The 13,430-nt window shown below is 51.0% G+C and overlaps 1 protein-coding gene across 1 annotated transcript; it reads left to right on the top strand.

Annotated features, from left to right (window-relative positions):
• The first annotated feature begins 3,220 nt into the window (after positions 1-3,220).
• LOC116448253 (vitamin D3 hydroxylase-associated protein-like) lies at positions 3,221-13,095 on the top strand. Its single transcript, XM_032118407.1, has 15 exons — positions 3,221-3,542; positions 4,876-4,989; positions 5,309-5,452; positions 6,701-6,834; positions 7,218-7,424; positions 7,893-7,933; positions 8,149-8,273; positions 9,401-9,526; positions 9,908-10,005; positions 10,177-10,276; positions 10,377-10,420; positions 10,867-10,906; positions 11,349-11,457; positions 11,715-11,860; positions 12,529-13,095. Exons 1-15 carry the CDS (start codon positions 3,333-3,335, stop codon positions 12,652-12,654), a joined length of 1,764 nt encoding a protein of 587 aa, XP_031974298.1. The 5' UTR covers positions 3,221-3,332; the 3' UTR covers positions 12,655-13,095.
• Positions 13,096-13,430: the final 335 nt, after the last annotated feature.

The following is a 13,430-nucleotide window of genomic DNA, read 5'->3' as shown; positions in this document are numbered from 1 at the left end:
TTCAAGGAAGGTGGAAGTTGAAAAGCTTAAAGCAAATGTTTAAAAGTGGGTGAATTGAAACACCTGAATATAACAAGGCTCACCCTGGAAAAACAAAACCAGCAAGAATTAGGGTTGGTACATCTTTCCCTCTGAAACAGCTGTTTACTGCACAAATCCTCACCCCTCCAAAAATCTCGATCTGCTCTTTCTTTCTTTCCTGTTATTGTTCTCCAGCTTCCTACATTCCCTACTTCCCCACAGGAGACCAGTGAAAGCCCAGTTTGCTGCTGTAAGCTTTGTGCCCAGCCATGGAGCAGCTGGGAACATCCCAGTCCCTCACCCTCAGGGCACTGGAGTCTCAGCTGTAACTCAGTGGGGACAGACCTGTGCAAGACACCAGACATGATGGAAGAAGTAGGGATGCTTCTGGACTCCTGGTGAAGAACTAAGAGCTCTCTGCAGCACCCTTTCTGATCATGTCTCTGTCTTGCTGGACAAGTTCTAAGTAGGATTCATACAACCCACCTGGCTATGGAAAGGCTAAAGGAAAAGAGTGCAATACCCACAAAAGTGGGGAAAATGTGGGAACGGTCAGGAGAGAAAGCAGCCCCTGCTGTCAGAGGTCTGAGGATTGCTATGGGAGTTCTCTGTTCCCATCCTATCGCAGTTTATTCAGGAAAAGCCAGCAGGGTCCTGGGTGAGCAAGGTGAAAAAGAGCTGATAGAGGCAGACCCTCACCTCTCAACTGATGCTCGTGGTATTTGGAAAGGTGCAGCTTAGGCAGTGGCAAGTTTCTTAGCAGCTGTTATGTTCTGTGAGTGCCAGTGGAGCTGGCCTGGAACTGAGGAAAGTGTTATGCTTCCAATGGATATTCCAGGCTGAAATGAGTCAGAAACTGGAGAGTTCCCAGAAAACATTTATTCAGCCCTCTGAGCCAGATTGAACAAGTTCCCTGAAGGGGTCCAGTGCATTTCACTATGATTTCAGTATTTTGTAAAATGTCTAGAATTCTTTCAGAGCAGCATGGTTAATACGCCTCGTTTTGTAAATCATTTTAAAAAGAGCATCAGGGTGTTTGGTTACAAATACATGAACACAAGACACAGATGTCAGGATTCATTCTTTGTCATTTTAATCAAGGCTGACTTAAAAATATTTCTTACCAAATTGGAGAGAAAACAGTTCAGTTATAAAAATTTCTGACAAGACCCAGCCTGCTTGAGAGCTGAACCTGCTGACAGTGAATCAGTGCAGTTTTGCTCTTGCAAGCAAGGATGGTGCAGCTCTTGCTGGGGACACGAGGGGACTCTCTGACTTGGTTTAACTGCCTTTTTCTGGGATGGTCCAAAGTGAAGGACGTGTTGTGGATGCCACAATGAAATCCCACATCAGAAATCCCACGGGCTGACTCTCCCTTTGAAAAGGGTCATGGTTGTCATCTGAACTCCACTAGTGGAGTTTGACCTTGGACCTGGATCAACTCAGGTGACAAAACCAACATGGAGGAGTGAACATCAATCTGCAAGTCAGGCAGGTCTGTCTCCTCTGCTATGGACTTGAAACTGGACTTGGGACATCCCTCTACTTCCCTCCTTTACATTCCCTTGGATTTGTGGCCTTGTGGTGGCAGGAGGAGCCATACCTCGGATTCATGAAGGATGTGGAGATGCTGGCACATTGATAGGAAAAGGGTTTTCCCCAGCAGCATCTGGCCATCTGGAAATGCAGCAGTGCCTGCTGAAAAAGCTGTCCTTTGAAATGCCAAGTCAGTCTGGACACAGCTGTGTCTGTCTCTGTTAAACATTTACCAAGTGTCTAAAGGGCAGGATCAGGGCACAGATCCCAGTGCACAGGTGGGTGTGGGAGGCCAGTGCCCTGACACTTCCCAGCACAGGGAGGAAACCCTCCCACATCTGCTCAGCCCATCACAGAGGTTGCAGTGCTGTCACACAGGCAAAGAACCCACCTCTGCCTCAGGAAATGCTTGCATGGATTCCTGGAGGCTGGATGAGGACTGGGAGAGGGCTGGGCATTGCTACATGCTGACTCTGCTCACATGCACCCTCTGGAAGCTCCTGCTGCAGCCAGCACCATGGAGCAGGAGAAGGATGAGCTGCAGGCGCATCCGCAAGCTGCAGTTCTTGTCACACCAGCAGTGCCATAGCTGAGGGAGCATCCCCCAAGGAAGGGTGCTGCTAGAAAGGACACAGGAAAAGGCCAGCTCAGTTTGTTACCACATTGCTGCCAGCTCCAGAATGTTTCCTTGAGGGCGCCAAAGCCAATTTTGTTCAGAGTCCATAAATTTCTCTAGTTAAGAACATTCCCAGCTGACACAAATTGTGACAGAAAACAGCAGTGAACTCTTACAAGTGCTAAGAACAGACATGACAATGGAAAACTGAGCACTAGAGGACCACGTAGCCCTGAAGGGAGAAGGCTCTTCAGCCTCCTATCCAAATCCAGTTCCACACTCTGCTGGAAGCTTGCAAAGTTTTGTAATGCACAATCCACAGCCGCCTAAACACTTCTCCCAAGGAGGGGACCCACAGGGAGGACCCACCATCCAAAAGCAACAGAGGAGATTGCAGACAGACCATGGCTGATGTTGGCTGGATTGTTGCCTTCAGCTCAGTGTGTGGTTCTTGGTGCTTGTAGTGAGAGGTATCTGTGCTGGAAAGATGTCAGACACCAGCCATTCCAATGTCTGGTGGAAATCGCTTGCTTCTGGCCTGCAAGCCTACGGGATTTTCCACTGCTGAGGCAATACCAGCATGCTTTGTCACAGGGTGGAACAGCCTCTCCTTCTGGTGCCTGAGGACACCACAGCAGTGCCAAAACAGCCTCTGGCCACCAAGGCAGCAGCAGAAGGGGCTTGGTGAGCCCAGGGTACCCCGCAGATATGCATCCCCTTGGCATGCCACTCCCCAGCCCTGTGCAGGGAAGACTTCTTATTTCAAGCTGGTTTTCCTCTTCTCCCATTGTCCTCTCAGGCTACACAGGAAATAGGAGAGCAGCTATTCCCTTGCTTCATTTGTTCAGTTGACCCTACAGTCTTCCCCAGCGGAGAACCTCCCACAGCCCAGAAAGCCCCTATAAACCCAACACCCCAATGAACCCAAGGTTCATTGGCCAAACTTTGCATTCTGCATTTAGTGGTTAATCATTTTCACTGCATGCTCCACCTACGGTAGCTTTGCAGGGGTCAGCTTTGGGCTGAACTATCTGAACTATTTGCTGACCCTGAATAGTGGTGCTGGGGGGAGGGATGGGCCTGGGGAGTCAGGGAAGGTCTCCTGCACCTGCCTTGCTTTTCTTCCTCATTCCATCCCTGGAGACCAGAAACACACACGATGGTCCAGCAGCTGCTGAGACAGCTCCTGCCAGAGAGGAAGGTGGACACTTCTGCTGCCCTCGCCCTGCTTGGCGGCTCCGTGGCAGCCCTGGTGCTCTGGAAATGGCTGGGCAAAAAGATGATCCAGAAGAAAATGGAAGAGGCTCGGAGGACCCGAGACGAGGGTATGAAGAAAATGGCAAAGGCTGTCCAGCAGTTCAGGGAGCAGGTAACCCGTCCTTCTGGGGGGTCTGAGTCCCACTGGGGTGTCTGCTGATGTTGTCCTTCAGCTCCTCCGTCCAGCTCATGGTCCCATAGGTTTTATAAGGAGGAGATGTGCCAGCAGCCCTCAACAAGAGGAAAGGGTGCCTTAGGAGAAAGGGAGATCACTGCCCTCCTCAAGCTGGATGAGATGTGGTGGGAGCCTACAGCTTGGGCAATGTGAATTACTCACTGAGATGAGGTTTTTGAACAACTCAGGTGATCATGCACCAGAACTTCATTGATGTAAACTCCAGTTCTTTCACGATCTGCAAATGTCTCTTGCCTATAATGGGTAGAAGCAAGAAAGATTTTTCCTCTACTTAACTCTAAGTTTGCACATCTGTTCACAGTCCTACACCTTTGTCTCTAAAACCTGGCCTCTGGATGGCTCTTGGGGTGTCTCCAAAAGAACTTTTGCAGTGTTCCCAGTCAGTGGCACCTCCCATCAGGCTGCCCAGAAGGTGCCTGGTCTAACTTAACACTAATGAAGCACAGGGTTTTCAGTGTCCCCTGGGAGCAACCAGGAGGTGATGTGGGGGTGACTGAGCCAGGCATCCAACCAGCATAGCCCTGAATTCCTACTGCAACTCACATTTCTAACCATCTTTGCGTTCTGCTCTATTCACTTCTGAATACGTACTGGATAAACCAGCTCATGTTTACACAGGTAACATACCTGGAGATAAAGCCTCCAAGTGATACATATCTCTACAGCCTTTTTTCTTAAATATATATCTATATACCTATAAATATATGATATAAAACCTCTAAAAACCTGATGGCACTGAGAACTGCCAGTCTTCTTTACCTGAGTAGGCCACCTGTGAGTCCCTGCTGACTTCCTTGCAGTTTGATGGGCTGGAGCTATTAAATGTTTTTTCTCAGCCTGGGCTGTCCTGCACTGCTTGTACCTGTTCTGAGGGATGAAAGGACAGCCTGAGACTTGTGTACAAGGACTTTGGTACCTCCTGCCCTGGGCAGTGTTTGTTCAGCTGAGGTTATGTTTTGGTCAGTGGGTAAATCCCACTGCGCCAGGAGGAAGGCATTGCCATGTCCTCTGCTGCAGTGGATGGACAAAGCCCTTCTACACCTGGGTTCCTGTGTTTGCATCCTGTTTGTGACATCCAAACTCAGGATAAAATACTTGGCAGCTCAAGGTCTGAGCCCCCACGTGCAGGATCTGCCTTTCCAGCTAGCTCTGTTGATAATGTTGACAAAACTTAACAACCCTATCCTCTGAGCCAAAGGGTAACTGGAGCTGCTGCCCTGGATCCCCCTCATCTTCCCCCTCTCTGCAGGTCCCCAGTGTCCAGACAGATGCCATCCTGTCCCTGCCCCTGCTGGAACTCACTGGAAGACTCCGGGAAGGGTCTCTGTCCCCCAGGACTGTCCTCTACACCTACTTAGAGAAGGTGAGTGTCCATCCACAGTGAGATGGACAAAGCAAATCTTTTACATTCTCCACACCATGGTGTGTGTGCTGGTGGCTGAAAAAGCTCATTGGAGCTGGATTATGACCAGCCTTTAATATAGCAGCTGTTTAGAGAAAAACATGCTGTGTCTCCTAGGTCAGATCCATCACTGGGAGAGTCCTTTGAGATGGCTTGAGCTGGGATGATCTGGGGATAGGGTTATTTATGCCACATTTTGTAGATCAAGGTAGCTACTGAATGCAGCTGTGTAATGATGCTGTTCTTATCTAACCCCTGTTCCTCCACACATCCAACAAAGGCCCTGGAAGTGACCCAGCAGACAAACTGCTTGCGACACTTTATCCCAGAGTGTGAGGAGCAGCTCCAGGAGATACAACGGCACAAGGAGAAAGGGCTGCTCTACGGCATCCCTGTCAGCATCAAGGATCACATCGGCCACAAGGTTCTTCCCTTTGTGCTTGTGGAGTGTCCCATCGTGGGCTGGACTGGGTGCTGAAGTGGTGGGACACAGGGAATGGGGAAGGGGCCCAATCCCTCCCTGCCTGCACCACAGGAAACCTGTCTGTGTCTGAGGCAGCTGCAGCCCAGGAGGCACTCACTCACTCCCTCAGTCACTCACTCCCTCAGTCACTCACTCACTCACTCCCTCACTCCCTCACTCACTCCACACCCAGTGGGATGGGGGGAGAGAGAATAGAAAGGCTAAAAGTGAGAAAACTTGTGGGTTGAGATAAAGACAGTTTATTAGGTAAACTGTGGACACAAGAAAAGCAAAACAAGGAATTAATTCACCACGGGCAGGCAGGTGTTCAGCCACCCCCAGGAGAGCAGGGCTCCATCATGTGTGATGGTAACTGGGAAAGGCAAACGCCATCACCTCAAAAATCTCCACAAAATCTCCCCTTCCTTCTTCTTCCCCCAGCTTTATATGCTGAGCATGACTCCATATGGTATGGAATGTCCCTCTGGTCACTTGGGATCAGCTATTCTGGCTGACCCCTCCCAGTTTCTTGTGCACCCCCAGCCTGCTCACTGGTGAGGTGGTACAAGAAGCCCTGGGCAAGCCCTGCTCAGTGATAACAATAACATCCCTGTGTTATCAACACTGTTTATAGCACACAGTCCAAAACACAGCCCTGAAGTAGCTACTGTGAAGAAAATAAACTCTACCCTGGCCAAAAGCAGCACAAACCTCCATCAGCAGATAAAAAACAGGGGTGAATAGTTATAGACACAAATGATTTCTCCTCTGATACGTGACACAGTACAGGCTGCACTAAGGTTGAGGGCTCTAAGCCCAAAGCAAGCCCCAAATACCAAGGCTAACTGAAAAAAGGTCACACTCTGTTTACCTGGGATTATTCCTTCCCTGGACATCCACTGATGGATTCACTTGGACAGCAGGATGCTGGGTTTGCTCCTGAGCGAGTGCACCTGTGGAGTAGGGAGTTGCATTTGGGTCACGGGAGAAAAGGAGCATGGAAAAGAGCAAGGAGAGCTTCAGGAGAAGCTTTAACCCAGCTCTCTGCCAAGGATGGAAGGAGAGGGAGTCCTTGGCCCTTTGAGCAAGGGCTTGCAAGGGAGTGGCTTGGTACCAAACACACAGCCCCTGAGGGAACACCGGATGATCCTTCCAAAAGAGCAAGGGAACTGCACTGACCGTGTCCCTTGTCACTTCTCCTCTCTGCAGGGGCACTTGGCGACCTGTGGGCTTGTGCAGTGCCTGGGCACTCTGATGGAGGAAGACAGCGTCCTGGTCAAGGTCCTGAAGAGACAAGGGGCCATCCCATTTGCAATGACCAACGTGCCACAATCCCTCTTCAGGTGACACACATCATTAAAAATCTTCCCTCTGGTTGTGCTTCTGAAGGAAAAACCCAGCCTGTAGGTCCCTGGACAAGCTCCTCCCTGGCTCCTGAGATGTGGCCTGGAGAGTCCCTCTTCCATTATCTGGCAAAAATCTCAACTGAAAGAGCCGTCAGATAAGATTAAGAGGGGAAGAACCTACCATGGTTTAAGAGAAATCAAGTGCACTTGTGCATGGGAGGGAGAGCAGAGGCTCGTGGGAATGAGCCATGTCCTGAGGGACTTATGGGATGGAAGGAAGGGGTTGGCTCTGCCACACAGGCTCCCTGCAAGGGAAAGCAAACAAACCCAAAGCATTCAGCCGTCCCTCACAGCCTGTTCCCTGGCTTTTTTCTCTCCAGCTATGACTGCAGCAACCCCATCTTTGGCCAGACCTTGAACCCCCTCAACCACCAGAAGAGCCCCGGGGGCTCCTCGGGTGGGGAGGGAGCTCTGATTGCGGGGGGAGGCTCCATCCTGGGCATCGGCTCCGACGTCGGCGGCAGCATCCGCCTGCCCTCCAGCTTCTGCGGGCTCTGTGGCCTCAAACCCACGGCTGAGAGGCTCAGGTGGGTGCTGGGTCTGCCCTTCCAACCCTCCTCATGGTCAAGCTTGGCCGAAGGGGCAAAGTACTGGGCGAGTACTTGGAGGGAGGAGAGAGAGTGGCTCTTAAAGGGTGGCTTGCTTTGCTCAAAACCTCTCCCAGGAGACAGCATGGTTAGATTTTGTGGGAAATGGGCACATTTTCATTGTAAATCTAGCCTGGAGTTAAAAGTAAAAGGGGGTTAAAGCAGTTAAATAATGCCAAAAGGGAACAATTTTGGTTAAACCAAAACTAAGATTTGTTGGGGTTTAGGTTTGTTTGTTTGTTTTATTTTGGCCAAAAGTTCCTGTTTTGCACTACTCAATTCGAATTTTTGAAATAAGTTCTTTCTGTTTCTGGTCCTGAGCTGGAGACCCCACCATGCTATTCAAACACACTGGGAATATTTCCCCATTACTGAAACGACAATATACTGCTTTTTCTTTTCCCACAGCCTATCTGGAGTGACTGGCCCTATCAATGGCATCCTGGCAGGTACATGAATTATAAATTCATTTTCCCTGGATCCTGTGGAGAGCCTGATATTCTCCTGCAGGCCAGAAGAAAACCTAAGACAACAAAGGCCTGCCTGGAGTCCATCTGAAGCACCCCTCACTGCCTGCTCACCCCAGCATGGCTGTGCAGAGGGGTGGGACGGTGTTTGGCACATCCATCTGCTCAGTGTGGGTGTTTGCTCTTGTCCCATCCAGTCCCTTGTGCACTGGGGCCCATGGCGAGGGACGTGGACAGCCTGGCCCTGTGCATGAAGGCGCTGCTGTGCCAGGAGATGTTCCAGCTGGACCCCTCCGTGCCCCCCATCCCCTTCAATGAGGAGGTGAGGCTTTCAGTCAGCGAGCCCTGGTTCCCCCCAGGGTGCTACACACCTTCCTGAAGGGTCCAGTTACCTCTACAATACTGGTTTTCAGTAAAATAGCTCTCTTTGAGGGCACAATTCATAATCCTCATGAAAAAAAAATAGGCAAATCAGTAGTTATCCTGTCTGTCTTCTCAGCTGGAATGCAGCTTATTGAATTGAGAGAATCCAGGAAAGAGTGGGGAAGAAAGCAATACTGGGAGCAAATAGCTGGAGATCTTTAGGGCAAGATGAGACAGGATCAGAAACTGCTGCACAAAATCTCTTAGCTGAGGGCATTTACTTTCCCTCTGCAGCAGAGCAGCTGCAGAAGGTTTTTCCACCTCCATCCTTTGCAGCAGTGGTTGAATGTACTGATTTGAAGTAGCTGGGCTTTTTCTGAAGGGTGGGATGAAGAGGGGTCTGGAAAAAAAGGCAGGGGTAGACATTTGGAAAGGGTACCTATAATTAGCAAACCAGAAAATTAGTCACTCCTTAACATTTGGAGCTCTTGCCCTCTTCTGCAGCGGGTGTCAGCATGGGAGCAGACCTACCCCCAGCAGGGTGGGTGTCACGAATGAGTGATTTAGGTCACCTAAAGAATCACCGGCAAAGGCATTGGAATAATCAGGTTTTAACATAAATTTGCAGAAGGGTGACCAAGTTCAATGACAGGGTTCACTCTGTTACTCATTACGAAGATGGAGCATCCAGAGGAAAATCAACTCTGGAATGATTTGCATGGAGCCTGGGGATGCAAAGGACAAGGGTGCGAAGGGCAGGGATGACCCTCCCATTGAACCACGAGGTTCAGAAAGGACCCCCTTGCTTTCTGAACTCCTGACAGAGTCTAGGTACAGCTGAGTCCAACCCTAGTCCCAGACTGGCCAACAGTTCATATCTGAGTTTAATAGGGAACTACAAGGAGTAGGGGAGACCCTCCCACTGCATCACAAGGTCCAGAGAGGCCCCCCTTGCTTTCTTGATGGAGCATGGATGTGGCTGGATCCAGTCTTGATCCCAGACCTGGTCCATGGTGTATGTCTAAAGGATTTTCACAGCAACCCCATTAGAAATAGGAACGCTAACGTGGTGTCTCCTTGCTCCAGGTGTACTCCAGCTCCACTCCCCTGCGGGTCGGGTACTACGACACTGACGGCTACTTCCCGCTGCCCCCCTGCATGAGGAGGGCAGTGAAGGAAACCAGGCATGCTCTGCAGGCAGCTGGGCACCAGGTGAGCACCACCACCCCCTGCTCTTCTCCCCAGGGTGTCCCCAGCCTCACTCCACGCTGAGGAAATCACCCTTCAGAAACCAGACGCAGCTCCCAAGCCCAGCTGTGGGAAAAATGACCCAGCAGAGGTATGGGATTAGGTTACCCCAGCCACGTAACACCAGGCAGAGACACCCCTGCTTGCGGGAGCAGTGCATCTCATGGGCAACCAGCAGGAATAATCTCATGGGGAGATGGCTGGATGGAAAAGGGTTGAGGCAAGGCTTATCTTGGCACGTGGAGCCCAGGGAGGTGCTTCTCTGCCTTTGAGGAATATCCACATTTGGGTCTTGGAAACTCTTCACATCCCCAGGCCGCAACATAATCTTGTGTTTTGGTGCAGCTGGTGCCCTTCTCTCCTCCTCGGATCCCCTATGTCATGACTGAACTGTTTTTTAAGACCTTTTTTGCTGATGGAGGCCGTGCCTGGTTGGACGTGTTGTAAGTAGGAGCCCTCTGGCAGCAGTGCTGCCAACACCTGCAGCCCCACTCCATGAGCACGGCACAAGCACAATGAGCCCAGCTCTCCCACCCCAAACAGGAAACACCCAGGCCTCTGAGAAAGGGCAAACAGCTTCTGTGGCATGACCCCATCCTCTTGTCATCTCTCAGCACAGGAGATATTGTTGATCCAGGCTTGAAACCACAGGTGAATTCCTGCAAGATGCCAAGGCTGGTGAAGAAGCTGCTGGCTCTGCTTCTTAAGCCTCTGGTGAGTCCCTGTCCCTCAGGAGAGGAATGGGGGCTTCCCAGGGTGACACAAGTAACTGCACCCCCACTACATGTCCCTAAGGAACCTCCTGCCTTTCCAGTTTCCCCGCCTGGCTGCCTACCTGAGTGCCTTGGCAGGAATGAGGTAAGATGGCATTGTCCTCATGGATGTCCATGGAAATGGGTGGTACCTTCTCCTCTAGGCATCCATGGCTGGGGGGGACTGGATTCACAACAGGCTGTGATCAGCTCTCTGCAGGGGTTGTCCTTCATTGCTGGACATGGCTTCACTGCCTCTAGTGATATCCTGACAGGAATGAGGCATTTGAATGGATAAGGTCATTACAGGAAGCCTGTGGAAGAGATGAGTATTAAATCCAGGCCCATCAGGGAAACCTTCTCTCCAGCACTTCCAGACATTTGCTGCTTAATTGCTTGGCCAGATGCCAAAGGAAACTTTAGGAAGATTGTGAAACCTGTATTGTTTTAAGCAATTGCCTAAATCACCAGGGCTTATCAATCCAGAGGACTATTTAAGCAATTCCTCATCCTCTTAAAGCTTAAAGATGTTGCTATGATTTCCACTTGCAGGTCAGTGAAGGAGATGTGGAATCATCACCATCAAATACAGGTGTGTTTTGAGAACTTTACTCTCTGGCATCATGCCACAAGTTGAGGCTTTGTGGCAAGCACCAGGTCAGAAAGTCATCGGTTTGGAAAGGGATTGTGCAGGGGAGGGATTGCTGGGGAGGAGACAAGATGGAGGGAAATGCACAAAGAAGGGTAGGAATGGGTAGATGGGCTTTTGAGTCAGCCCAGACAGGACTTCATTGGTTGCCTGCAGTGCTCATGCCCAGGCACAATGAAGGCTGTCCTGGGAGTGGGGATGACTGAAGTGGGACCTTTCAAATTCCTGGCCACGGTCTGGCCACATGCTGTGGAGGCAAACACACACTCCTCTGCCTCATCCCTCAAGCACTGCTGCCTGCTGCTGCCTCCTCAGCTCTGCCTGGAGAGGCTGAGATGCTCCAGGCATGGACATGGCTCCATGGCATCCCCCTCTCCTCGCCCAGGTGTACCGCTCCCAGTTCATCGCCCGGTGGAAGGAACTCCAGCTGGACGTTGTGCTGTGCCCTGTCCTGGGGCCAGCCTTCACCACGGGATACCCTGGGAAACTCCTCAGTAAGTGAGTCTGGGGCCTTCCCAGGAGGGCAGAGAACCACAGTGTCTGAGACTGGCGGGAAACATCCACCACCATGGAGCTTCACTGCCCACCCAAGCATTTTATGGGAATTGGGAAGGAAAAGTAACTCTAAAGAGCTCTCTGAGCAGGTGGAGACAGACACATAGTTCTCAGGGGCTTCAGTGAATATGGAATGTGTAAGTTTGAAGTAAGACAGGAGGCTGTCACTGCCTGCATCCTCTCCTGCTTCTCTCAGCTGCCATCTCCTCCACGATGCTGTACAACGTCTTGAACTTCCCCGCCGGGGTTGTTCCTGTCAGCACCGTGACAGAGGCTGATGAGGAAGAGCTAAAGCTTTACCAAGGATGCTGTGATGACCCCTGGGACCGGACACTGAAACAGGTATGGGAAGTGTGGAGCAGAGACTGCTGATGGAAGCTCAGGTAACAGTTTCAATGATATCAAGGGCTCCTAAATATCTCCATCAGCATGGGCACAGTGCAAAAAAATTCATATCTTTTTTATACACCCTTGCTAATCCCCAAATCCACCTTGAATACACCCCTTGTTTTTTGCCCAAGCCCCCAAATGGTTAAGTGACTAAGCTTTGGGGGGACTAAAGGATCTCCCCCAGGCTGGGTAGGCTGAAGCCAGCAAGGAGCCATGCAGCAAAGCTTCTGGGAGCAGGTCCTTGCAACAGCCACAGCCCACAGCACTGCACTGCACTTTCCCCCTGCTTCATGACGCCTTCAACCAAGCCCAGGCTGTCACTGGAGCATGGATCAGGAATGAGGATGCTGAAGGAAAAGGGATCTGCCTACAAGACAGCTCAAAGCAGAGCTGGCTGGGGTGTGTGCGGGGGAAGGTGTTTCAAACATGTTACCCTAGATTTGGCAAGCATTTCCATCACAGAAGAGCAAGAACCTTCCCTCTGCCCAGCACATTAACAGGGCTCAAACTCCAACCTCCACACTCTCTGGGATGAGTCACAGGCCTAAACCAAGTCCCCAAAATCTGCTGGAGGTCTGAGCCCCCCAGATGACCCCTCACTGCTTGTCCACCCACTACAGGCTGTGTCAGGAGCTGTGGGGCTGCCCGTGGCCGTGCAGTGCGTGGCCTTGCCGTGGCAGGAGGAGCTGTGCCTGCGCTTCATGAAGGAGGTGGAGACCCTCAGCCGTGACAAGAGAGTGGCATAGTCACCATGGTCCCCAAGGAGAAGGGACGGCGCTGCACGACTGCCACCAGCAGTGCAGAGACTACACTGAGGAGGGGAGGAGGAAGGAAACGCCACCTCCTGACCCCTCTCCTTGCCAATAAGGAACCAAGGATGCCCTGCAGGAGCTGGCTTAAGATAGGTTCAAACAGTGATAAATCTAGGAGCTGCACCTTCCTGCAGGGATGGCCATGGATGTGGGTTCAGCCCTTCACCCCCATTTCCGTCAGTGCTGCCTCTCACAGCAGGGCGGTGCTGTGAGGGAAGGATTACAGAAATTCAATAGTATTTTCTTGCTGGCACTGGAGTAACTTCATAAGGATGTAACTGTGGGCTGCCCCATGAGGAATACAGCCGTGTCCGTCACTTCCCATCACTATATTTTGCTCATAAAAATAAAAATTTAACTATTAAGCAACTCTTATCATGAGCTCCAGTAATCCTTCACTGAAGGTGATGATTCTATAAACAAAGTCACTGCTCAGAATCATACAAACACCTGCCTACTGGACATTAAATGGCATCTAGCATGGGAACATTCACACTTATCCACAGCCTTGCTAGATGTGAGGGACAGCAACAGTCGCTGGCCTCTCCACAGCACCAGATCTCCAGCATCCCAAGCACATTTCCAACCCCACAGGAGGGGCACTCTTAGGAACCTCTGATTTCAGGACCTCAGGCTGCTCTGTCTGAAGGCAGGAGATAAGGAGAGACAGATGCAACTCATTTATGCAGATGGTGAGATCCCGGACAGAA

The sequence above is a fragment of the Corvus moneduloides genome, chromosome 9 (genome assembly GCF_009650955.1).
Source record: "Corvus moneduloides isolate bCorMon1 chromosome 9, bCorMon1.pri, whole genome shotgun sequence".
Taxonomy (NCBI): domain Eukaryota; kingdom Metazoa; phylum Chordata; class Aves; order Passeriformes; family Corvidae; genus Corvus; species Corvus moneduloides.
The sequence above is the reverse complement of the archived record's forward strand: the minus strand, read 5'-3'. Positions and strand labels throughout refer to the sequence as shown.

Excerpts from the sequence above, each read along its gene's own strand:
- LOC116448253 (XM_032118407.1), top strand. The coding sequence starts at position 3,333 with ATGGTCCAGCAGCTGCTGAGACAGCTCCTGCCAGAGAGGAAGGTGGAC. Across the intron at positions 5,453-6,700 it reads AGGATCACATCGGCCACAAG|GGGCACTTGGCGACCTGTGG; the intron begins GTTCTTCCCTTT and ends TCCTCTCTGCAG. Across the intron at positions 11,458-11,714 it reads ATACCCTGGGAAACTCCTCA|CTGCCATCTCCTCCACGATG; the intron begins GTAAGTGAGTCT and ends TGCTTCTCTCAG.